Source organism: Linepithema humile, chromosome 1 (genome assembly GCF_040581485.1).
Source record: "Linepithema humile isolate Giens D197 chromosome 1, Lhum_UNIL_v1.0, whole genome shotgun sequence".
Taxonomy (NCBI): Eukaryota; Metazoa; Arthropoda; class Insecta; order Hymenoptera; family Formicidae; genus Linepithema; species Linepithema humile.
In genome coordinates this window covers 40323118-40349091 of record NC_090128.1, presented here as the reverse complement: position 1 = coordinate 40349091, position 25974 = coordinate 40323118, and the positions used below count along the sequence as shown (strand labels likewise).

Below are 25974 nucleotides of genomic sequence, written 5' to 3'. Positions count from 1 at the left end.
CAAGTATCAAGAATAAACATTTAAGCCGCTCAGAAGCCAAACTGACTAACTCCATCAAATAAAAAGTAAAGAAAATTAATAAATTTATACATAAACGCTGTTTTTTTAAATTTTGTTTGAAATATGTACACAAACAAATATTTTAGAATATTAAACATATAACTTTTATGTTACAATGTAGAAAATACAAAACAAAAATATATATATATATATATATATATATATATATATATATATATCAAGAATAATCGTTCATATATTTACAAATTAAACTTTTTGAAAAATTAGACATCAATCATGTGCTTCGACACTAAAATTAAAAATCTTGCAAAAAGTGGAGTTAGTCACCTTGGCTTCTGAGTCATTTAATAGTAAGTTATTTTGTATTAATTTAAAAAAATACAGAGAGAAAAAATGTTCTGTATTTTTCGTACCTCAAATAATTGTAGCTTCTATCAATTTATTGTAGGAAATAGCTGGAATTGTAATTATCAGTAACAATTATTTATATCTCACTTCGTATTTCAGTAATTTGACGTAAATTTTTAAAAATAAAATCAAAAGTAAATATTTCTAAATAAACACATAATTTTCAGATGTCACAATTACGGCGATTCAGAAGTTTTCTTTGCGAAGGGACTTCAGTTACGTGTGCATGAAAAATTCCAGGGAAACAGTTTATCGCATTTATCGTGCCCTGGATGAAGGCAAATTAATGATAATAAGAGTGGAGGGCGGTACGCGTGGAATTAGCTGCAAATCATCACTCCCGCTAGCTGATCATTATCGGCAATTTGCGACGTTTACTCCCTCATGGGATCCGAGATCTCATCTCGGGGTGCTTCTCTCCAGCCCGCTTCGCTTCTCTACGCATTTGTGTCGTGCAAATAGGATATTGTCGACGACGAATCATTTTCTGATAGCACAGGGGTCGAATAAATTTACAAATTAGACGTATGAGGGATGTGATTTTTTTCGACAATACGATATTGCGTTAAAAATTCTTACGACCGCAATGTTATAAACCTATTTTACGTAGCATAAAATAATTACGTTATATACTTCTCTCGTAATAACGGTAAAAATAGTTATATAAAACAATATGTAATAACAATGTTGTTATAGAATCTGAAAATGTGATTACAGAATCCGGTTCTGGAATTTTTTTGTGCATCGCAAACGCGAGGCTCAATCAGCCGAAAATTCTGGCGATGTCTGGCGTATTGATAACAATAATAGCACGGTCGCGGATCGTCCCGGTGAATAGCTAAATACAGATAAAGAACTGCGAAGGGGATCATGGCGGAGCGATTTAGAACAGAAGCGGCAACGGGGGTGGCTATCGAGCCACAATGCGGAGGACCTCGGAATCGTTAACAATCGCGGCAAGCGCAAGATCCATTGATGTGCGACCGCGCGTGTGAATATAACTGCCGAGGTGAAGTTTCCGTATGAAGCGGCATCGTCCAGCCCTTTCTGCTTTTACGGAAGAGTACAAAGGCCTCAGGTTTTAACTAAAAAATATTTTTTAAACACTGCGGCAAAGAGTCGCGCGCGAGAAAGCGATTTGCACTCCTTTTACTTAATATTCTTTAATCACTCACTTCGCATTCATCACAATTTATGAGATAATTTAACACATTTGACATTAATAAGTATTAAAATACAATCTTCTATTTTCCATATTAACTTGTAAAAAATTTATCTCGGATTAAACAATAATTAATAAAGATAATACAAAATAATGAAGATTTATGAAATTTCATAATTGCAGAAGTTTGAAATGATAAAATTTGCACGAGGATTGACGCGACATTTCGGAACGCGTCATCTTTCTGTGGAAATTATTTGATCTGTACCATAATTCGATGTTATTCTGTCGTCGCGTATACGGGCTATTGTGTTTCTCTTATAGAGAGGAGACACTCTCGAAGAATGATGGTTATGGGAAAAGGAGTGCTTGAACACGGACGTTGGTCAGGCTCCTGCGGTTCCAATTACGATTGAAAGGCGCTCCTGTTTGTTCGCTTCCTATAACTGCGGACTCTTCAGAGCCTCGTAGAACCGTACTCTAGCCCCATGGCCACTTTTGAGCTCGGTGAGCGCGTTTCCATAGCGAATACGCGATTTCGCGACGGCTGCAACGGCAGCTTCCTTCGCGAGAAGAATCCTATTCCGGCATTTGAATACAATTAACACGCAATCCTCGTCAGAAAGGAAATTCAACAATGTTGGTAATTGATTAGATAATTACTGTTTCGCAGAAATTTTAATCATTACATATGTTAAATATTTAATATCAAATATATTTAATTCCAATTTCTCTGATAATGCATTGACCAATAAAAAATAGATTTGATCGCGCGCGATATTTTTATATGATTGTATTTATTTATGTTCCTGAGAAATAAGATAAGAAAATCGAAATAGTTTTCGAATCGTTGGATCCAACGCTTATATTTCCATAACACGCTTTCTCGATGTCAGGAAATGGGGCGGTGCTGAACACACCGATTATGCGATGTAACCGCGTTTCTGCTTTCGCGTAAAGTGCCGAGTAATCAAAGGAACGATTGTCGTCACAAAGGTGCTTGATTGGCTCGTTTATGCTACGGTAATGCCCGGACTACTGCTACCAAGACAACATAGATTCCCGCGGAGAGAAGGATCGCACCCCTCTAACGAGCTCTCCATGAGATCGCGCGCCTATCCGAAAACAACGTCATTCACTAAAGCACAGATGTCTTAACTTATTAAGTATCATTACTAAAGTAGAAAAATAACGATTAAAGTAATCGTAGAGACAAATAGTACATATAATATATATGCGTATTTTATCAAACTGTGAACAGCGCGTCGTCTAAAGAAATTTACCTAAGCATCACAATGATACACTCTTGTTTCGGAAGCAATTTGATCATGATTGTCAATTTATCTTTCCCTAACATCTCGTAAAAAAGCATAACAATCAGCATTATGGATTAAGATGAACGCCGTCAGGAAAGGGATCCCGCGGCAGACAGCCCGAGGCAGTGGCGCGCGAGGAGTCATGTATCCCGCGGAGTCGGTGGTGTATCAGCGCGCCGAAGTTGGGAGGGTGGCTTGTTTACTAGCGACAGTTGATTTGACAAAGCCGCGGGTCCATTTATACGAGCAAATATTACAGGGGCGCAGTCGAGGGGCGGCTTGTTATCCGCTCATTGAAGTTAACCACGGGGCTAAGTGCGCGCGGGGGTAGCGGCGACGGCGGCAACGACGGTGGAGGCGGCCGAGGACCGGAGGGTTGGTGGATGCAGCTAGCAGCGAGGGTAGGGATGGGGTCGAGAAGAGAGCCGGAGGAAGAGAGACGGCTTGCGCGAAAGCCCGCGAGCCAATAAGAGGCCAGATCGTCGCCGCCGAGTAACCACAAGGCTTTCCGCCAGATTATTCGACCGAGATTGAAAAGTTAGCACCGGCTGCTTCGCGGTATCCGTAGGATGTTACCCTCGCAGTTTCCGCCGGTTTTTCGCTTAAAATGCCTGTCTATAAAAAATACAACTTGCCTGCCTATGAAAATTGCAATTTGATTTTTTGTAAAATAATAAATGTCTAGAAAGAGTGAGAACAATGTAGAGATTGTACAAACGTCTCACTTCTATTGGATTAATTGTCGCAATCAATTTTTCTTCACTAAATCATTATTATTTTGCGACTGTTATTTTTGCGACTTTCGAATTTTTAACATTAAAAAATTTTACTACTTTATTCTGCCATCGAATTAAAATCGTGGTTAAATCTTGCAAGCTAGCTGGGTCAAGTGTGCGCAACATCCCCAAAAATGTTTACTTCTGTATAATGCGGTAATGTCTGTGCTGTTTACTGACCGATAAGCACTCCGCAATTCCTCGGCACGTGAATAATGCCTTCACCAGAACCGACATGAATATTCACGAATATTAAACGCAAAAATGCATGCCATGCAAAAACAGATTAATGAAAAAGAACGTTTGAATAAAAAGTATTATGTATACAACTGCACAATTAAATTATATACAATTTTACTCATCAATAATAGCACTCAATTTTACGTAAAATCTTTCCAGTAGAATTTAAATTCAAGTTTTGATTATCATAATATATTCAATAAAAAGATTTTTTCAAGTACAACAAATAATTACCCATTTTACTTAAAAACAATAAATTTGGAAAAAATTAGACTATCTGCGATTTTTTTTATTGTATAATTTTTTATATATTTTATATATGTGAGTGCTTGCATTGTCGATAATGTAAAAAAATCCGAAAGTAAAGAAACGAGGTGAAAAAAGATAATTCTTCTGAATAGGTCGGCGAAGGTGGAAAATTGTGACGACGAGCGACCTGGAAAGGGAAAAAAATTTCCGGATAACCGACGCGGAAATACGGATAATGATTACTTTCTCATATTTTAATTACGATATAATTAATTGAAATGTTTCGCTGTACGTGAAAGTACTCGACTAAAATGAGATGCAAGCGCGGCGAAGACTGTTGCTTTTCTCTTCACCGAGATAGTATTTCGCTTTATGCAGCAGAAATTTTCTTTCTTTCACAATTTAGGCCACAATTCCATACGTGGGAAATTAGGTAGAAAATTTCGCGAAGAAATTCTCGGTACACCTAATTAATTCATGAAATTAATTCACAGGCGAATTTAATTAACTTGTCGTAATGGTATTTTATCAAAAGATTCATTAAATTAACGTCGTAAAATATGTTCATAGAAATGTAAAACGCATCGATGGTGATAAAATAATGATAATGAATAAATTCGCAATAGATTTTTGCTTCATTAATTTCTTAATCGGAAACAAAAGAAAACACAAAAAATACGTAATTATGTTGTACTTTGTTGTTAGCAGCATTCAACATATTTGATGTAAAAATAAAATGCGACGATTTTCTTTCACTTGCAAATAACATAATAAATAGAATTCGACTTTTTTACAAATTAATCAAAACTGCTTAATTTTATTTTATTAAATATTTTTATAAATATTTTAACGTAAACTAGAACGCGAAACAGATAGCGTTTTATATATACATCTTTCGTTTGCCAGCTCCAGTGTTTCCTGCTAGCCGCGCATCACTTCCACCCAGTAGTTGTCTCAATATCTCGAAACCCCTTCGGACACTTCGTTATTCGTTACCGCGACACTGTATTCACGTTATAGTGTTAACGAAACAATAGCGGGCCGCAGGAGTCAGAAGAAGTTAGATTGCGCGATGGACAAAGCGAGAACGCGTTGTCATTGTTAGCATTCAATTGTTCTCTCTTTGTTCCAGACATTGTTTCCGGTAACCCTTTCGCGGTAACAAGGAAGAAGCTCAATTAGAGCGGTTTGAGGACTTAAACGCCCAGAGGCTGCTGCGGTTTAAGAAGCAAGGATGCTACACAGCATCGGCCGGAGAGCATCGTTAATGCGAGCAAACAAGGCGATTCTTTTAATCGCGCCGGCAGTGACGCGGTTGTATGTCAGATTTCATTAAAAGTATTAATTGTTCCGAATACGCATACAACACATATGCATATTTGGCTTAAATATCGCAAGTGTTCAATATACAATTCCTAATTATTTAACCGAGAAAAAACGCAAGTTAGAGTAATTTATTCCCTTGCAAAATTTTACTAAATAAAAATTGATGAAGCATATGTGACATTTAATCATATGCGAATTTTGAAATATCTAAACGTTGATTATCTATTTGCCAACATAATTATTAATAATTTGAGTTTTTATATTAAACACTGAATCTCTCCAAATGCCAGTAATTTATTATGCCATCTTAGCATGTGTAATTTGTGACATTTAATTAAAATTGTACATCGCATTCGTATAAATAATATAAAGGAAATATCGTTAGTATTTGCGCAGGCGCTACTCACGTCACGCAGCTGTTTCCTCCTGTTATCCTGTCGCATCGCTGTTTCTATCTCGGAACCACTGTTATCTTTCGGCCAACGTTCCGCCAGGTAATCGGCGAGAAGATATCCCGCCGACGAGTCGACCCGAATAGGAGGGAGGACTATTGATCGTTGCAAATACGGCATCGCCTATCCATTACCTATCATACCTGCGCTCGAGGGACGTTACCAGGATATTCGAATGGCCAATTGTCCTACGGTCATTGCCCTCCTTCGAGCAAGCCCACCAAGGACGGAATAATAGAAACGTCATCCTAGGAGATACTCCGTCGCACGCATGATGTCCTAGTGGAAAAACAAGACCGTGCTTTGAAGCACAAATTGAGATAAATCCTGTTATCATGCTGCAATTAGTATCCACCGCAGTCAAACACCTCGTTGTCGTTTGAAGTCGCGAACTATCTGAATGCACAGTAAATGTATATACTTTAAATTCGCCTCTTTGCAAAATTTTTTACTCACGTTATCTTAAGCGTAAAGATAAAAGAAGCGATATTTCTTTATTGCAATGCTTTATACATGTGTAAATTATTTTGTTATATATTTTTTTGTTCTACATTATTATTAATAAATTAAAGTTTTCCTTATTTGTCCGGAGTTTTAATTAGATATGTTGGAATACTGTATTTGCATATTAAATGTTAATATTAATTATGTGTATAATTGTAGACAATTACCGAAGGGACGAGTCTGTGACACATTTGAACGCGTGCCAGATGTTTTCAGTGAGAAGTAAACAGTACGGTTGCCGCGGCACAGTTCGATGTGTCGGCGCACGCGTCACCGATACAGTTGTGTGTTGTAGCGTTATTGGAAATATGCTCGAATATTTGGATATTTTTTTCGGGCTCGCGGCTGCGTACCGTTTCATGATCGCCTGTGATCGGCACCTGAAATTAAGATGCACCGAAGACGAATTGGAACCGATAAAAAAAGTACAATACAATAAAGCAATACATCTGCGTCTTACCTTTCATCTTAACTCATTTGCAACCGACATCTCATAATTTTTATGCATAATTCTTTATCCTAAACACACAAAGGTGTCCTGACCGTGTGCGAAAACCTAAATTTACTGAAAGAAATGATTATCCGGGAGTGTCTTAAGCTTCACTTTGGCCAGTCTTGTAGGTCGTCGGAAAGCCCGCTGTTTTCGACGTAATTTGCAGGTAATTTCCAGCCGCGCATATTGCACCCTGACATTCTGCTATCCTGGCGCTCCTGGAACACCCTCCTACTGCAGAGAGTCGTGGCGGAGCCCGGAAGCAGGAGCCGCGCCCGCGCGAGCGTGCCTGAGTTATAGCTTCCTGGTGGTGCAAATGCTTCTGGCGCCACTCTCTTGACGAGTGACAGGACATTGATGAGCGTGTCGAAGGATGCGAGGAGATGCGTGTCATTGTCGTCGCTGACGGCGAAAGAAAGTGCGGCTTGGTGGCTTGCATCGCTGCGAAAATTCGATCGTTCACATGCAGCCCTGATCCGAGGGATGCTTGCCGTTCGAAAGCGCATACGTCATGGGGGTGGGAGCGTCGTAGCGCTGACGGACCGGAGAAAAAAAATCTTTCCTCATGCTACCCTGATGCGGAGAATATTTGTGAGCAACGAACGCGTGCCGATTGACCGTCGTGAATGTTTTCACGAATGCACTTGACTGTTTAACGAAATAGCAGTTAATCGAGGAGTTCTGAAATGTAAAATAATATAAATTTTTAATGAAGACGTCAACTCGATTTCATGGCATTCTCGCTATTATCGTATGATAATTCTCATTTATAACAGCCCAACTGAATACAATGATATATTTAACATTATTGATTTACAGAAAATTAGAATAAAATTGCAATTTATAGTTAATAATCGTGTTTAGAATTACAAGTTGCAAGTTAATGGCAACTATTTGATGTAGCTTATAAATATAGCCACAAATTAAAATAGCTAATATTTTTGACTATTCTAATAGATCCATTATATACCTTAGATTTCATATTTATACATTTAGCATTCCATGAAAAATTGCTTCTATAAATTCTTCAAAGAATTTTTTTTAATCATATTTGTTGGTGTTATTCGCTGGTGCATATTCGCGAATTGATTAAGGGTTAGGGGTTCAGTTTCTTTAAGATATCGCTTTCTAGAATCAGAATTACCTTCCTAGATGTGTCTCCTTTCTCGTATCCTGATACTCAAGCTTACTCTACCTTTTGAAGTTCCTCGCGTATATAATGTGATGTAGATTTTTTTCTTAGTAAATACGCAAGATACACGACTTTTGCCACATCTCTATGAAAATTATATTAAAATGTATTTTGTTATAATATATAAAATAAGCATCAAAAAACATGTTAGCATTATTTTAAGAATAAATTTCTCTTGACGAATAGTAAACAGAATTTTATTCTTAGTGGAAATATTTTCTTACGATTTTCGCTCATTTGTGCATTGTATCTCTGTAAATATATGTATTATGTATGTACTATGCAGTGCTATATGTATGGAGTGCATCTATATATCACTTTTGTTTCCTCCGAGTAGTGGGCAGCACCGTTCGGTGCACAGGTTTTATCATCGTGACGTGATATGATAGCCAATACCATGGTGTAAAGAATGTAAGGTGAAGTATTGCGCATATGGCGGCGACTTCAAATTTCAACCAATCAAATTTGCCCGATGAGGAAACGCGCCAATTATAAATGTAGTAAGTTATTTAAAAATAATATATTTAAACAATACAATTATTATATGTTTATTAATATGAAAAATGTAAATGCAATGTAATATTTACTAACCACATGTAATCTTTGAATTTTCATCCCTCTGGCAAGCCTGTAACCATTTTCTTCGCAGCTCAGGATCTTGAGGAAACGAGTAATATCTCACTTTTTTGCTGAATATATAATTTGTCCGATTTTTACAATTTCTCACGAAACAACTTGGCATGGTTGAAAATTTGTCGTCGACTTGTCAAAACTTCACAAGTAATATTCACACATGCACACAAGTGATAGCCACCGATGTCAATCATTGTCAAAACTATGTAACTGATTCTATCGTGCGCCGGCCATATTGAATTTTGTATCACCGGGCATATTTGATTGGTTCGCTGTTCCCCACTACTTTTGAACCACTGCGCATTCATCGGAATGCTTCACCTTATATTCTTTACACCATGGCCAATACCAGAGCTAACCTCATATCCTTCCCTTTCATCGCTTGTTTAACATATGCTATTATCGTTAAAATTTTATTTATATATCATGTAAATTGTAAATATTAACCAAATAATAATATATTGAATAACATATAAATCTGCGATAAGTGTCTACACTGCCAAACATGAGTGCTCCTACAAATCTCAAGAAACACAGTACCCACTGTCAACCAGGTTAGCTGTTTTATTAATTTAAATTACAATCTTGTATATTATCAATCGTTAATGTCTACGATAAGAAAATTGTACTATCATTGAAGAAGTATACCAAATGTATATGTATTACAGTAGTATACACGAATTTAATATTTTAATATTTTTAAGATAATAGTAACAATAACTTATTTTTTAAGATGTTCATGTAATGGGTTGTGTTGAACGAACGCAAGGAGATGGCATGGAAAATGTGACGGCAGACAAGGTTGAGATTAAACAAAATCGAAGTCGGCTTGGCGAAACTCTCATTTATCATCCTACAAACTTGAAGCAATTAGGATCAACAGCTCCTGTGACTCCCACTGGTACAATAGTGAACCTAGTGCCAAAGAACATTAGCAATGTAAAGCCAAACAGACGTATTTTGCATTCTTTAAAATCAAAAGAACCAAAATTTGTACCTTATGAACCATATAAGGCAGCTGTTAATCCAATAGTGCCACTTGAAAAGAAGAACAAAAAATTTCCCAGAAGTGAATCAAGTATGAATGCCGCAATCGCACAAGTTGCTGCGATGAAAATACAAGACACTGGTACAAGAGTGAAGGATTGTGTGAAAGAAAATGAAGAGAAGATATTAGAAGACGAGTGGAACAGCGAAAAACGGATGTACGAAGCTGAAATCCGCAAGCTGAAAGAAGAGAACAATCAACTTGAAACTCAGTTAAAATTTCAAGCACAAGTAAGTAAGGCAGTTAAGTTTTGATTAATAAAGAAATTTGTTTTTATGATTTGTACAACGACATATAAATGTACAGGTCAATGGAGAATTAAAGAACTTGCTGGTTGCTGCGGTAGGCGAAGATTTGCAAACAAGAGTTCATCTATTAACCGAAGACAAGTTGCAACTTGCAAGAGCTCTTTTGAATTCAGCTCAACGTTTATCTACGCATCAAGAACAAACAGAATGGCTGGCAGGCCAATGTGAAGTTTGGAGAAGTAAATTTCTAGCCAGTAGGTAATTAATAATTATTTCCTACATTACATGGAGTTTTAGAGGCTTTACCTTTTGGTTTGCACAAAATTTACGATTTTTCAAACTTTAAACTTTAATAAAATAATATGTCAATAAAATGAAACCTATTATAGTTTAATGGTGGAAGATTTGGCAAGATGGAAGGCTGCACTCTGCCAAAGAACAATAGAACTTCAAGAAACTATGAAACGGCTATTAGAAGAACATACCGGTATTCGCGATACATCGCTTAAAACATACAAGTATGCTTTATAGATATATTGCCTATACGTTACATTGCTTATACAATTTTAACTAACAAAAATTATTTTTGTTTTTTCAGAATGCTCATGATCCTGCGAGAGAAATTTGATCCTGTAGGGACATCTGGCAAGAAACATGGATTAGTTAGTACTAATATTATGGATCTTGCGCAAGGAAGTTGTCAACTTGCGGAAATTCTGAAAGTTACTTTGCTCAGTGGTATCCCGGATTCAGAATTGCAAAAAGATATCGATATAACTGGTTTAGATATGAAAACACTTGCAGAGAACAATGCGGAGAAGGTGAAGTAGTTTGATTTTTAATACTTTTTAAAATAATAGTTTGATAGAATAAATTAATATTTAATTTACAGTTATTAATGAATCAAAAATTACCTATGACTGAAAGAGATGATGTTGCTTGTACTGCGGTGATGGGGGCAGCGGTTGCGGTTGGCGGGCAAATGTTTCTTCCACGATGTGACACTAACAATATGACATGTTGCCCGCATTGCAGTGGCGAAATTAAACAGATTTGAAGAAAACCCTACTTTTTATATCTTCCACATAACTCTTTTTGTACTAAATATACCGAATATTTTTTAAAATCTAATGTTATAACACAATACTTTAGCTCTATATTTTTTTCTTTTTATATCTAATTAATTTATATCTAATTAATATATAGTTTATAAGGCAAGATTATAATTTGCAATTTTTTGTAATCTTAGTTTTTGGTTATAATTGTATATTTATAAACTTACATTTTTTTTCATTAAAAAATTATGTAAATTGTTTTAACCACTGATAGTGTTTGTTGTTTCTTTTTTGTAAAACCAAAAAGAATCTACTTTTAGTAGCTGCATCTCGTATTTTTTTTTCTTTTTCCTAACGTTCAATTATATATTTTATTTTGAATGTAAAAGATATGAAAAGTGGTAAGAGAGTAATGAGGTAAGAATGTGAAGGTTTCGAGCTAGCCCAGAGATATGGTTCTCTCTCGGCTCGTGTCAAGCTATTTAGACTTTTTCTCTCTCGATACAAAATCATTTTTAGTGAAGATTCAAAATTTTAGCCAAGATTCGAACCAAATATGTACATATATAGTTCAGTGGTAACAGAACAGACCAAATATCCCACCTGACGATGTTGGTAACAGTGACTTCTCTGAATCAAAACAATTATCTGTCAGAGATAGGTTAATCTAGTAGCTGTCATTTCAATCAGGTTGACATGTTGTTTTACTGAATAAAACCAAATCCTTGCAGTATTTGTAATAGCCGTAACTTTAAATCAGTAAAATGACTTCCAAATCCGAAATCACGTTGGAACATTTTTACATTTTTAATGGCACGTATGCAAAAAAAGAAGGAGAGGTAAATATGGAGAAACATATCAAAGTATATATTTATTTATGTAAAATGTATGTTTTTTTATTGTGTGACGTAAAAATTATTTTTTAGGAGGAAAAGAAAATATTATATTATTATCCAGAAAAAGATTTGGATGTCCAAATTAAGAACATAGGACTCAGCGAAGCAATAATCAAGTTTACAGAGTATGTATTGCAATTATATAATTTTACCAAAAGTTATTCTCTATAAAAAAAAACATTATAGATCTTTCAACCCTGGGCAACCGTGTGACTATTGCCACACACATAAAACACGTCAAATATATTATCAACCAGAACCTAATTTTTGGATGGTAATGGTAAGTACTTAAAAAGAATAGAATAAGATAATATATATATTTTTTTAAACTAATATGTGTCATAAACTAACCTCATATTAATATTTTATAGATTGTTGGTATACCATATATTTATAAAGAACGGGATGGTAATAAGTATCAAAACGATGAGGTCTCCAGTGGTGTTTGCCAAGCTATATTAAAACAGACATATATGATGTTTAGATTATTTATGGGCTCTTTTGAAACTATTATTAATGATCCGGAATGTGGATCTGTAATGTTATTGAAACTGAAACTGGAACATTTTTATTCACGAGTAAGGAAATGCATATTTCATAATTGTGAATTATGTATTTGAAATATGGACATACATTTTTATTTATATATTTTGTTTTTATTTTGTTTCAGTACCTCCTTCAACTAAAACTAAATAATAGCGACATCTTAGACGTTTTTCAAGGTTTACAATTTTTACCTCTTGATAAGATCACATTTCTCAAGGTGCAATGTTTTATGAATCTTGTAGAAGCTATGTTTACACAAGTAAAATACACAGCATTTCTTTACAATGACCAAGTTGTTTGGTAAGTAATAGTTTAGTTCTATTATAATATACATATTTTAAACAATTTTTATATAAGTTTGTGCATTTAGGAGCGGATTGGAACCTGAAGATATGCAAGTGGTTTATAATTATTTAGTGAGTACTATTTTGCCCGCACATCTTGAAAAAGAATTACACGGAGGCTCAATACCTAGAAACTCTTCTTCACCATTCACAACTTCACATTATGGAAAGTAAGAGCAAATATATTTTGTTCTAATTTAAATGTATTTTACAACAAGAATATCGTTAAAAATAATGTTCTTTACAGATTTGTTACTGGGCCTGCTAGTGTTAACGAGCCCAGTTTAATTGGAAAATCACCTAAAGTTTTTATCAATTATTCCAGTAAACCGGTATCATTATATTTAGTAGTGTATCGAGCATTAAGTGCTACAATATGTCTCTTTGTTGATAGTAAGTGAAATCTAAAATTATAATCCATTGTTAGTAAAGTTACACTTTTTCATCAATATAAAATTTAAAATATTTGTTTTTTTATTTTTCAGAGAAAACTAGTTTATTGATTGATTTTTTCAAAAGCTTAGATGGTTTTCTAGGCCCACAGTTAACCACGCTGGTTAGTTCTGTAGCTGAGCAATGCTCTAAAAATGTAACAGCCACATCAGAATCGTGTATAAAGTATTTGTATTTTAATAAGCTAAATCTAGCATACAAAAGTACAATACATTTAGATAATAGACGTTGTTCCAATGTACTTACAACACCTGAAGTATTGAGGATCATCTCCGATATGTACAATGACAAAAATAGGTATATATATTTTCAAAATTCATTAAATTTTATATTAATAAAAATTATGTATTAATTAGTAATTTGATCTTTAGGTTGAACGAAGCTGGAGAAATAATTATAAAGACTATGAGCGATTATTGGATTATTGGGAAATTATCCAATTTGAGAGAATTTTTTGTCGTTATACAGCAAAAAAGTGCAAGCATTATAGAAATTGATGGTGAGTGCAACATATTCCATGTAATTGAAATTATGCGTATACATTTATATTATTGATTTCTATTACAGATGAAGTGAAGAGACTTTGTGAAAAACAATTAAAAAGTATTTTTTTCCATTGATGGGTCACCAAGAATAAAAAATATATAGTCGAATATTATTTTATCATTTTTATAATTAATTTTTTATCGTGCTGTTTTGCCAGTTATCAACAAGCAATATACATTCTGTAAAGTGGTATCTCAATTGTAGCTATATAATTTATACATATGTGATATAAAATATGAATTTTCTCTTTACATTTTTTTCTCGTATAATTCATTACTAGAAATTTAGATATTTGCTATCTAAATTTACGACATATTGTACAGGAGGTATGTAAATAACAGAAACTATGATAATTGTAGCAACATTGTAATTAGATTATAAAGAAAATTGTATAAATCTGTTAACATTTTAATTAGATGTTTCGTCCTTTACACTTTTAGGAATATTGTTAGAGAATTTTTTCAGTTTTGCTACAAAGAAACCATCCATATTATGTACATGCGGATAAAATCGTTTAGTTAACTTTAATGAAGGGTGAAATCGATGTTGTCTATAACTTGTGAAACCGTCGGTTCCAAATTCCAAACCAGTTGGCAACAACTTAACGTCGCGTTTCTTGAGAGCATAATCGATAATCCACTCGTTCTCTTCCGGTAAAATCGAACAAGTCGAGTAAATAATAATACCGCCTGTTTCTGAACGCGCATTGACGCAATCTATCGCAGCTAGTAACAATTCTCTCTGCAAGGTGCAACAACGCTGAATGTCTATTTCTTCCTTATTTGTTTTTACACTTGGGTCTTTCGCGACTACACCCGTGCCTGTGCATGGAGCATCTAACAAGACTCTGTCAAAGCCTTTCATAATCTGAAAATTATTGAAACAATTATTAATTCTGAGAAAACGATCTTGTGCAAATTATAGAAGAGCAATCAAATCAATTACCGTGGGGAATTTTCTCCCATCGTAACTGCAGATTATGGAATTGACAATCCCAAGTCTGTGGAAGTTTCCAATAACAGCCTTCAATCGATCTTTGTTTACATCGTTAGCGAACAGTGTTCCGGTATTCTTCATGAGAGCGGCAATATGTGATGCTTTACCGCCTGGTGCGGCGCACATGTCGAGAATTCTCTCATTTTCTTTCGGGTCCAGTGCCATAACGGGCAAGAAGCTGGAAGCGCCTTGTATAATATAATGTCCAGCTAGATACTCCGGTGTTGCGCCCATGGGTACTTGGGAGGAATATACCACCAAACCAACTTTCGTCCATTTTCCTATCGGATCGAGATTAACACCCCTATTGATTAGAGCCTAAAAATAAATTTTATATCACGATTATAAGCAACTACTTTTGAATATAAGAACAATATTGATTTACTGTATAAAATATAAATCTACCTCTGCTAGATCGCGCCGTCGTGTTCTTAAAGTATTTGTGCGAATGGTCATAGGCCTCTCTACCTCACTCGCTTCTAAAAATTCTACTAACTCGTCCAGTGAAAACATTTGTATCAATTTCTCCATTAAGAAATCATTATAACTGTAATATATACATAAGTCTCGTTGAAGTAGTTCTATGTATGCAGAACGTGGTATATTTTCCGATCGTAATCTCTTAAAATCTGATAGTACTATAATAACATCTCGTATTCGCTGCTGAATATCTTTCAAGTCAGTGATATTGTCACCGTTTTCTTCAGTTGGAAACGTAAATACGCTTTGATGAGCCGTCATATCATCCATTTCTTCCTGTGCAAGTTTTCTGTTAAACACAAAAAATAAAAAAAAAATTAATAAAAATAAAAATATCATAGAAAGTAATTTAAAAATTTACTCACTCTTCTTTCTGCTTTTTCTTTTTTAATTTTATGTTAGCTTTTTCTATTGGCAATAAATCATCATCATCATCACTTTCATCATTTTCCTCTTCTTCATCTTGCTCCATTTGATCATCGTCAACAGATTCTTCCTCATCGCTAAGCGCTATTTCGTCACTATCACTTTCTTTCTGCTTTTTCTTTTTTAATTTTGTATTAGCTTTCTTTATCGGCAGTAAATCGTCATCATCACTTTCATCATTTTCCTCTTCTTCATCTTGCTCCATTTGATCATCGTCAACAGATTCTTCCTCATCGCTAAGCGCTATTTCATAACTATCACTTTCTTTTTGCTTTTTCTTTTTTAATTTTGTGTTAGCTTTCTTTATCGACAGTAAATTGTCATCATCATTACTTTCATCATTTTCCTCTTCATCCTGCTCCTTTTGATCATCATCAATAAATTCTTCATCATCAATAGATTCTTCCTCATCACTGAGCGCCATTTCCTCACTATCGTCTTCTGTATTGTTCACAAATTTCTGTTTTCCTTTCTTTAAATTTTTCTTTGATTTTGTAAGGAGTAATTGATTATCATTATCACTCATATCTTGTTCGTTTCTCTCATCTTTATCCACTTTTTTATTTTTCTGTTTTATTCTTTTTTTGTTTACAAGTTGCTTTACTTTTGTTTTTGACTCAGATAGATTATCAGAATGAATCTTCATATCATCTCTATGATGATCGTTATTGATAACTGTCTTAATCTTTTTTTCTTTCTTTTTCTTCAGTTGCTTTGATATATCTTTTCCCTAAAATTAATTAAATAAAAAAACATTTATATAAAATTGTGATATATATATAACAGTTATCATATCCAGATAGCAAAATATTAGCAATGTTTGCAGATTAACAATAAATTTAATCAAATTATTTTTTCAATTTATCAAATTTTTTGTCAATCTGCTAACATTGCTAACAATTTGTTTATTAGGCAAAAGAGAAACATACATTTTTCAATTGTATATGTTCTTCTTCCACATTAATTTTTTTCTTGAGTAATTTTTTTGCCTCTTTTTTCAGCTGTTCATTCTTCAGTAATCTCTTCTTTGCTCGTTGCTTTTGTCGATGACTTAACTTGTTTTCATCTTTAACTGCAATGCAATAAATAAGTTTATACTTACTTATCTTATATATAATTTCTTTATGTCAATATCAATAGAAATTTATTGCTATGTTTTCATACCGAGAACTCCTTTTGGAAAAGTTGGATCACTTTGCTTTTTCGCCTTTCTTCCACGTCCTGTAGGAGCTTTACTCTCAAAATTTATTTTACGACCCATTTAGCCTATAAATTCACAAAAGGTTTTTTCTGTTTGTTTCATGAATATAATATAATTTTTTTAACTTTTATTTTAAGGGTAATTAAGTTTATTTCTTTTATACAAGATTATCATAAAAATCAACTTACGGCTTATTGTTTAAACAATCAGAATTCTAACCTCCACGAGGTATCAAATTAGAAAATATCACTGATTGTACAATATACCTTAATAGTAAGATGTTAATTTTATTTAATAAAATTATAAACAAATCTATATCTTATAAATTTCTTTCAACACAATATCCGTACTGATTATTTTATTAAAATGTTGCGCACAATTTCTACCGATACACATGTTTCAACACGTTGCTTCGCTTTGCCATGTTTTGCCATGCAACATGCAGTGATGCGATGTTGTTTACCGGGCTCCCGGCTTCATAGCTCCACACAAGCAAGAAGCACGTACATGTGCTGCGCAAAGCGTTCTGCGCAGCACATGTACGCGCTTCTCGCTTGTGTGGGGCTATGAAGCCGGGAGCCTGGTAGACAACATCACATCACTGCTGCCATACTTTCAGCATGGTTACTAATGGAGGCAAATATGTCTACTTTAAGCGCCATATTCAAGATTGGTAACTCAAAACTAATATAATAAATCATGTCAATATACATAAATATATATATATATATATAATTTAAATAAGAATACATTTGTAAAAGAATACATTACTATACAAATATATATTTTTTATAAAATTTTTAATATTTATTATTACAACATTTTTTATATTAAAAGAAATAGTAATGTTAAACTTTTCAACTTTTTATATTCCATTAACAAATTTTAACTCGATATTTGCACTTCACACATTGTGACCGAATTTTCGCCGCAGTCAAGATACAAAGGCGTCAAAAGTGCGCGCGAGTCAACGTAAACCTAATTTAGCGGGGCATTGAAATTCGATGAAGGGAAAGATTCGACTCGGGAGTGGTTTAGAGAGCGAAAGGTCGAGTGAAAAAGACGGGCTGGCCGTTTTCGTTGCATACGTCGATGTACTTGATCCTGCCTTTGTCGCAACGCTACGACGATCCCCGTGCTACCCGACTTCTCTCATTTACGACGTCCTCTCTGTGTTTCACGGCTTGTTTTAATGACACGTCTATCGGCTGCCTATAAAAGAGAAAACTCGGAAGTTAATAATAGACCAGTATCGTAAAAGCTGTACGTCAATAAGTTTTCACAAGCAAATACGTAGAGTCGCTTTGTGAAGTTGAACAAAATTAAACAAATTAATACTTTAGATAAAATTTATTTACAAAACTTTTATGCTGTAAAACTTAAATTTTATTTTTAATAATAAAACTTGTATCATGTTTTTAGTTAGATTTATATCACGTTTAAAACTTGTATAAATTTATATTAAGATTCTGATATTATGATCATTTATTTTTATTACATTTTGTCTTTAACGTGATCTCATTATGATGTTGATCATCCAACGCATTAAAATTAGATGCATATAAATTTTCAAGAATGTAGGGTTTCAAAATGGTTAAAAATATGTCGATGGGACTGTTAAACGATTAATGTTTGAATAAATATCTGGTCAATGTACGAAAACTGCTTATTAGCTTTTTAATTACAAAAAATATATTAGGTGCACGTGCCGCCCATATAACGCTTATCACAATATACCGGCAAGTAGCCGTTTGATAAGAAATCTACGCCTACGTGGCACGATTCAGGTATTAGGACGTCTAAATATCTTAATTATAAGACATCTTAATTATTCTGGACATGTCTTCGTGGTAATACCGTAAATCAATATAAAGCTAATAAGAAATACGATGCGGAAAGGGATCATTAGTTATTACATTTATATGTTATTCGTGAACATACTAGAACTACGTGACTTGTAATCAAATAGCTGCAAGATGTTGAGATTATTAATGTTTTCTAAAAAAAACTGTGAAATTAATTACACTTTTACATAATTATTGCAACATTATATCTTTCAATTCGTTATATTAATCTTTAAATATACATTATTTTCTCGTGAAATTGAGATCAAAATAAAATTATTCACGGAATGAATAGAAAAAATAAGCATATGTCAAATTAAAAAAATTAATTATAAAATTAATTTGCAAAAAATGTGGAACGCTTCACGATTTTGCGTGTCATCCTTGCGCAGGGGCCATGCTAATCTTCTCTGTATCGTTCCAATTTTAGTATATGTACTGCCGAAGCAAGTACAACGGGTAGTTTATAATAGCATTATATATACTAAACGATCAGTACAAAAGCACTTTCGAGAAAACTCTGTTGTATTAGAGCGTAGAGGGTTCGTTTTAACTTTGTTTAGCAATCTAGCGGTGAAGAAGCAAACTATTTTGCTAAAGTACCACCATCTGTCTTATTTTACATGAACCTTTGAGAAATTTGAAATAAATCTTACTGAAATCAGTCTTGTTCACGGTTAGTATTTCCGCGGTTTTCATCAACGAATTCGCTGAGTAACGAATGTTTAAAACGATGTAAAAGTGCACAGTGCGTGTAAAACAATGTTCTAGCTAATCTCGCTAGTTACATTGACAAATTTTCGCTTTCCTCGCCGTTCGCGCGAGTCGAAAAGTTAACCGCATTTATTTCCGCGGAGTGTCGAAATTTGTACATCATACACGGTATTTCGTTGTTGTTTTTCGTCGTTGTTAAAAGTAAAAAATGCGTATCGTGTTTATATCAAATATCGCGGACGCATATGTATGAAATGCGATCGACAAAGGAAGTTGAGCGGACGATGAATATTTTTCTGTCACAGATACAACGGCAAGACGGATAATTCGATCTGATTTGTCAAGTACGTGTCAATTTTCTAACTGGCTGTGGAAAACATATTTGGCTCTGTAGCACACATAAAAGTCTACATAAAAGTAACATAATGCCGTGTAGCATCGGCCTACGCTATGCAAAGGAACAATTCTCGGAACGGCTTGGCTCTATGGATTCCTAGAAATCGTGAAATATGTTGTGTTTACAAACATCGGCAATGTAGTGAAGTTGAGCGGACGATGAATATTTTTCTATCACAGATACAACAGCGTCGGATAATCGGTTAGATTTGTCAAGCACGTATTCGATTTTCTAACTGGCTGTGGAAAACATATTTGACTCTGTAGCCACATAAAAGTCTACATAAAAGAAACATAATAGTGCCGCACGGCATCGGCTTGTGCTGCGGTAGTAAACAATTCTCGGAATACCTCGGCTTTGTATACAGATTCCTAGAAATAGTGAAATACATTGTGTTTATAAACATCGGCAATGTAGGGACAATTTGTCGCGTTCCTATCCATATGTTAGTTAGCGCTCACAGATGTCGCAGCGTTCGTTAAAAGTTCTGTTCCTACGGGGATTACACGAATCTCAACACGGGCGCGCCAGACGCTCTCTTCGCGATATTACGTCTTCATTTCTGATTTTGCTAGTTCAAACTAAGTACGCGAGGTAACAAATATTTGGTAGTGCTCCAATGCGATAGCGTCGCGCGAAAGTGATTGTGTGTAAAACAGCGCGTGTTGTGATCAAACTCGTTCGCGGATACATTGACAAATTTTCACGATCGCCGGCTTTCACGTTTTTCGTCGTGCGCATTCGAATCGAGAAGTTAACCGCATCTGTTTCGCGTAGTACCGAATGGCGAATTTGAGCATCGTACGCCGACGTTGCTATTGTTAGCGTAATTAGCGGTGAGAAGCCCATATCGTGTCTATATCAAATATTACAAGCGTGGATAGGATTTAGCAAACAAGGTAAGCCGAGCGGCCGAATCCTTAGTTTCTACTACGCGGATATAATGGCGGGGCATCCGATAATTTGATCAGATTTATCAAGTATCCAATCTCGTAGCTTTTCATCGTAGAAAACGTTTTATCTTGTAATGCACACAAAAGCCGTGTTATCTAGAAACATTGCATGGCTCCGGCCGAACGATCTATACAAGTACATTTCTCAGCACGGATTCCTGGAAATACATAAATTTTAAAGATATCGGTAATTTAGGGATGATATATTGTGTACTTATCCAAATATAAATTAGCACATACAGGTGTCGCGGCGTTCGTTAAAAGTGTAAGTTTCCTTAGCGTATGCTCAGTCAGGAAGTAGAATCGCTGAAGGCGTTAATTTACGGGATCAAGGACGAGTTCGATAATAATATTAATATTTAAATTAATAATGTCTTTTTTAAGATCTTCACCAGAGATCATACATTTATTTCAATTAAAAAGTTCTCTCTTATCCGCGAAATACGTGATTTCCAGATATACATAAATATATATTGTCCACTTAGCTTATGCTACTCGTTAACTCGCTTTAGTTTCTCTTAAAGCCCTTGTTCGGTATCAGGCCTCAATATTCGCTTCTCTCCTTGTTCGGCACACCAAGTCTTTTTTGTCCATAAATCGGCAATCTCGCCTGACTCCCTTTACTACTCCTCTTCCAATATCTTTACGTTCACCACTCTGTATTATGCACTTACTATTTCAACTTCCGACCACGGAAAAAGCCCCGCGTACTTCGTTACCTCTCTTTTATTCTCTTCTCCCTTGACCCTACTCGAAGATTTTTCCCTTATCCACCAATCCAAATTCGCCAGGCACCGTCCGGTGGCCAGTGCCCCCTTTTCTGCTTATTTCGCTACGTTCCTAATTGTTTCTGATCAGTTACTTTACCCTCTTTACCGACTATCGGCAATTCGTCTCCTAATTTTCTTACAAAAGTTTCAATCTCATGTGGGGATTATACAAATCTCGGCACGACTTCGTGCGTTGGCAGATGCTCCTCGCAGTGTCATGTCGTTTATCGTTGATTTTATTCGTACGGGAGTGAATAAGTGTTCGATGATTTTTACGCGCGATCGAGTTTGCTCGCGGATACGTCGACGAATTTTCGTGATTGCTGCTTTCGTGCTTTTCACCGGACGTATAGCCGAGTCGCGAAGTTAATTTGTGCGGAAAACCGAGATTTGATCGTCAATGACTTTTTAGGCAATATTCTTCGTCGTTATTAAAAGTGACAAGTATGTATCGTGCATCAAGTGTCGCGTGTGAATGTGTTTCAAGTGCAGTCAACGAAGGAAGCGGCAACAGCGGCGAATGGATTTTCAGAATATCCAACGATAAAATGGATCCTTGGTCTATGCCATCTTCAGATAAGGTTAGTCGTATTGTTAGATTCAACTTTTAAACATTCAACTTTTTAATGTGCCATCCTGATGCGAAACTGCAGCGATTTGGGGTGCGATATTTTCTATCGCTATTTTTGTCAGCCTTATTGATAAATTAGGATGTTATTCTTACTGAAATTTGGTTTGCACTTTTGGTTTTATAAAGAAACCAATATTTTTACTAGATTATCTAAATACATTTGCACGTATCAATATTATAACCACGGGAATAAAGATACAATTATTATATACCGAAAATGTGCAATAAGCTGTAAATACAAGGAATTTTAAATTTATTGATTTATTATTTTTTAGTCTAAAAATAAATGAATTAAAGAGAAAGTTATATATGAAAGAGCATACATATGTTAACAAATTATTTAATATTATTTTATTTGGAAATCAATTTTCAATATATGCAAAATAGTAATAATTCTTAATATATTTTGCATATATTATAACATTATGAGCAAATTTTTAATACTAATAATTATTTGATTGAAAGAGAAAAGTGTTCCAAAATAGAATTATTAGTGAATTTTGCAGATGAATTCAAAATTTTATTTATGTCTTTGCTGGGTGGTGCGTTTCACGATGTTTATGTCGGAGAAAAAGTTTCGGTGGCGCGCGACGCGATAGAGGAAAAGTTCGACATTCATGACAGAATTTTAAAGTTTACACCGGCGAGAATATGAATGTTTAATGGCCGCTCCGCGTCGACCAGGAGGAAACGAGCGGTACACCAGCGAGCGCGATTTGATTTTTTTCGCGGCAGTGCTATCTAACAGCCGCTCGGTAATGTAATTTACATAGCGCGAAAAAGGAAACGTTCGTCGACGACCCTCTCTCTCCTTTTGCCCACGGCCCCGGAAGCATTTCAATTATCCAAGATCTGTTTGTATTTCGTGACTGTACTTCGCAATCGGAAGGCACATTTCAGTTATCTGAATATTATCATTTCGTTTTGGCGAGATAGCTGCTTTATTTCGCATATATCATGTATTCTTGTAAAAGAGTAAGAATACTAATTTAAAAGATATGCACAAAAAAGATGTGCATAGTAAATATATTTTTATTTTAACGTAGAATTGAAAATGCATAAGGTATTTAGTTTCATGCATAAACGTCCTTTAATCAGACAGAATAAACTTTAATAGTCTAAAGTCGAAGAGAAACTACGGTTTCACTATATTATACAATAGAGTTTCAAAAGCGACTATTATGTCTCTATATGTTACACCGATGGATTGTGGCTTCAAGTTACAATGAATTATTCACGTACAGATATAACTACATTTAGCAGGAATTATTTGGCCATTTAGTAGAGAATTGAAAAAGAAGAAACGCAGCGTTAAATTTTTCAAATGAGGGGGGAGATTCTTGAAAATTATTGTCGATCTGGTTGTAAAAAATCTCGAAACTGGGTTGACATTTAGAAATACCTTAGTATCTCGACACGTTACGTCACGCAACGTAATAATGAATTACCGCACGCGGACATAATCGCAGTAGCGTAACAGCGGTCACGACTTCAATTAAAGCCGGCTATTCAATTGTGTAAGCGTCTGCTTCTCTCTTTCTCTCTCTCTCTCTCTCTCTCTCTCTCTCTCTCTCTCTCTCTCTCTCTCTCTCTCCCTCTCTCTCTCTCTCTCTCTCTCTCTCTATTGCACGCGCGAATCGAGCGTAGTGTAGCGCGGGTCAAGTCGGGATCTCACGCGATTCGACTACGCAGGGCACGTATTTCGTGGCACCATCGAGTCGTTAGAATTCAACCTCGGGCGCGTTGTGCTCGGATCGTTGGAAATAATTAAGCTCCCACCGCGCGCGGTTCGGGCCGTGGGACAAAGTCCTCGAGGGTGGAAATTGCCGGACTTCGACGGACGGATGACGACGCGGCTGTAAGAATTTCATTGTCCGGAAAATTAATTAAATAGCTCGATCGAACGCAAATTGGTCGTGCGACCGAGTTTTTACGAAGGAATCATCCGTCGGCCGGAGAAAATTCGATCGTATCAGCCGTCGTGCCACCGGTTGCTCAATTCAATAACGTAGTGTCGAAGGGACGGATCTGCACTTCGTTAAGATGATCCAGTGAGATTAGTTAAGTTATTGTCTACGTTATTTATTACGTTGATCCGTCTCATTATTCTACCTTTCGCGGTATAATTTATTACTCGAATATTCGCAGCGTTATCTATTTTCGCATATTATGTTAAAGTAAAATTAAAAATTAAATTAGACAAAATTAAATATATATATTTATTAGATTATTCGTGAAACATTGCGGAAAATATCAATTAAATACTGTAATAATGATGAGAACTTATTTGTCGAATGATTATTTCGTTTGAAAAATATTTTATATGAGATAAAATGGAAAATGTAATAAAGGTACAAGTATTTCAGATAGGTTTTAGCGAATAGCAGTAAAACTCTCCCCTTTCATTTAAAAAGCAACACCCATCTCATAAATGTGCACTTTGCGCATGAAGAAGGAGCTTGTTTCGTAGAAGTAGAAATTGTAAGAAGTAAAATACGGGATTAGGAGGGGGCCGTACTTGCTATGGAGACGATTTCAAATGGATTTGCTTGCAGCAAAGTGAGCTCAGGTCGGTCGCGGCCGACGTAATCGCCAGAATCCATCCTGTTATAACTTATGCAAGTCTTCGCATAATCCGGGAGCGTCCACCCTCTGTGTTATACATTTTCAGAGTGTACCATAAAGCGCGTTGAACATGTAAATTTAGTGGCGTTGCGCGGATTTTCATTTCAAACGAAAAGCCAATGACTATGCGCGGGCGCAAAAATTTTTGTACGCTGGATATTCATGGCTATCGTCAAGCATGACGCTTACAGGAATGAAATTCATTTTGCATATCCGTCAGACATCTTTATCTTGCATTAATGAACCTACGACATTTGCATACGGAAACTTTTCCATGCCATATTGATGGATTCAAAATATTTTCATTTTAGATCAGAAAATTTTCAGAAAAAGGTTGATGGAAGTGAAACTTAAAAGAACAACATAAGAATGTGTAATAACGTTTTCCTGATCAAAATTATAAAAAAAAAAAATTGTGGTTTATTTTTTTTTTATATTGCTCCGCTTTTATAGTAATCCGCATATTTTTATCATGCCCGTAATTTCTGAAAGACTTCGCAACAGGGATTTATATGATTTATGGCTCTTCTGATAATTTCTATGCAAATCGATTCGATTCGACGGTTCGGTCATAATTTACGATATAAAATGGCCACACGCATGCATATACAGGTACATATGTGCTCGTTACAATAGCAATTCCGCAAATTATTCTCGTTTCGCAATCGCTTCTAACTTGATTACATATTAATTTATAATTATTGTTAAGTGGAGCGTACATTTCATTCGGAGATTGTCGTAATTATAATAAACGTTAACTAAAAGTACAAATTAAAATATGATTATTCCTAATTACATCTATATTTAATCGCAAATTACGTTTCTGATTTGCAATTGTACTCGACTGAATTAAAATTGAGCTAAATAGCAGATTAATGCGTGACGCCTCTTGCAAAAATTATCTAATCCAATTTTTATTTTCATTAAAATTGATCATCCGCGTTATATTTAAATCGCTCTCATTAATATATAAAGAAAGATTTTCACACATTTATTTGTCTAGTAAATATATTCTTTTATTCAAGCAAA

General features: G+C 35.0%; 4 protein-coding genes, 1 long non-coding RNA gene and 1 other non-coding gene across 11 annotated transcripts in view; 3 read left to right on the top strand and 3 right to left on the bottom strand.

Annotated features, from left to right (window-relative positions):
• Positions 1–4810: 4810 nt before the first annotated feature.
• On the bottom strand, positions 4811–8937 carry LOC136996953 (uncharacterized). Of its 3 annotated transcripts, none has more exons than XR_010887782.1 (5): positions 8364–8937; positions 8092–8224; positions 6915–7628; positions 6622–6834; positions 4811–6346 (listed from the first exon to the last, which is right to left on the bottom strand). It is a non-coding gene; the product is annotated as an uncharacterized lncRNA (long non-coding RNA). The 3 variants fall into 3 exon arrangements; XR_010887783.1 differs by having other exon boundaries at positions 4811–6229; XR_010887781.1 differs by lacking the exon at positions 4811–6346 and having other exon boundaries at positions 6378–6834.
• Positions 8938–9125: 188 nt separating this feature from the next.
• LOC105671035 (golgin-45) lies at positions 9126–11194 on the top strand. The gene is made up of 6 exons (XM_012364872.2): positions 9126–9326; positions 9506–10050; positions 10127–10326; positions 10458–10586; positions 10667–10889; positions 10961–11194. The coding sequence occupies exons 1-6, from the start codon at positions 9278–9280 to the stop codon at positions 11123–11125; spliced, it is 1311 nt and encodes a 436-aa protein (XP_012220295.1). The 5' UTR covers positions 9126–9277; the 3' UTR covers positions 11126–11194.
• Positions 11195–11685: 491 nt separating this feature from the next.
• Ccz1 (vacuolar fusion protein CCZ1) lies at positions 11686–14304 on the top strand. The gene is made up of 10 exons (XM_012364907.2): positions 11686–11962; positions 12050–12144; positions 12206–12299; positions 12391–12597; positions 12690–12865; positions 12936–13079; positions 13157–13302; positions 13395–13659; positions 13734–13861; positions 13930–14304. The coding sequence occupies exons 1-10, from the start codon at positions 11888–11890 to the stop codon at positions 13980–13982; spliced, it is 1383 nt and encodes a 460-aa protein (XP_012220330.1). The 5' UTR covers positions 11686–11887; the 3' UTR covers positions 13983–14304.
• Positions 14259–17483, bottom strand: LOC105671048 (uncharacterized). The gene is made up of 7 exons (XM_012364906.2): positions 17200–17483; positions 16975–17076; positions 16740–16882; positions 15750–16540; positions 15310–15673; positions 14854–15222; positions 14259–14775 (listed from the first exon to the last, which is right to left on the bottom strand). Exons 2-7 carry the CDS (start codon positions 17069–17071, stop codon positions 14317–14319), a joined length of 2223 nt encoding a protein of 740 aa, XP_012220329.1. The 5' UTR covers positions 17072–17076; positions 17200–17483; the 3' UTR covers positions 14259–14316.
• A 1719-nt stretch (positions 17484–19202) lies between these two features.
• Positions 19203–19309, bottom strand: LOC136997554 (U6 spliceosomal RNA). Its single transcript, XR_010888268.1, has one exon. It is a non-coding gene; the product is annotated as a U6 spliceosomal RNA (small nuclear RNA).
• A 165-nt stretch (positions 19310–19474) lies between these two features.
• Positions 19475–25974, top strand: part of LOC105677977 (neuroligin-1-like) — a 200330-nt gene continuing 193830 nt past the window's right edge. For 2 of the 4 annotated variants that reach the window (XM_067361306.1, XM_067361302.1), the window contains exon 1: positions 19475–22270. The gene's annotated coding sequence lies outside the window, so the exon portion shown is untranslated. The remainder of the gene's footprint in view (positions 22271–25974) is intronic. The other 2 variants (XM_067361303.1, XM_067361304.1) reach the window with 2 other exon arrangements.

Excerpts from the sequence above, each read along its gene's own strand:
- Ccz1 (XM_012364907.2), top strand. The coding sequence starts at position 11,888 with ATGACTTCCAAATCCGAAATCACGTTGGAACATTTTTACATTTTTAAT. Across the intron at positions 12,866-12,935 it reads TACAATGACCAAGTTGTTTG|GAGCGGATTGGAACCTGAAG; the intron begins GTAAGTAATAGT and ends TTGTGCATTTAG. Across the intron at positions 13,080-13,156 it reads ACAACTTCACATTATGGAAA|ATTTGTTACTGGGCCTGCTA; the intron begins GTAAGAGCAAAT and ends TGTTCTTTACAG.
- LOC105671048 (XM_012364906.2), bottom strand. The coding sequence starts at position 17,071 with ATGGGTCGTAAAATAAATTTTGAGAGTAAAGCTCCTACAGGACGTGGA. Across the intron at positions 16,541-16,739 it reads AACATATACAATTGAAAAAT|GGAAAAGATATATCAAAGCA; the intron begins GTATGTTTCTCT and ends AATTAATTTTAG. Across the intron at positions 15,674-15,749 it reads AAGAAAAAGCAGAAAGAAGA|AAAACTTGCACAGGAAGAAA; the intron begins GTGAGTAAATTT and ends TGTGTTTAACAG.
- LOC105671035 (XM_012364872.2), top strand. The coding sequence starts at position 9,278 with ATGAGTGCTCCTACAAATCTCAAGAAACACAGTACCCACTGTCAACCA. Across the intron at positions 10,327-10,457 it reads AGTAAATTTCTAGCCAGTAG|TTTAATGGTGGAAGATTTGG; the intron begins GTAATTAATAAT and ends AACCTATTATAG. Across the intron at positions 10,587-10,666 it reads ACATCGCTTAAAACATACAA|AATGCTCATGATCCTGCGAG; the intron begins GTATGCTTTATA and ends TTGTTTTTTCAG.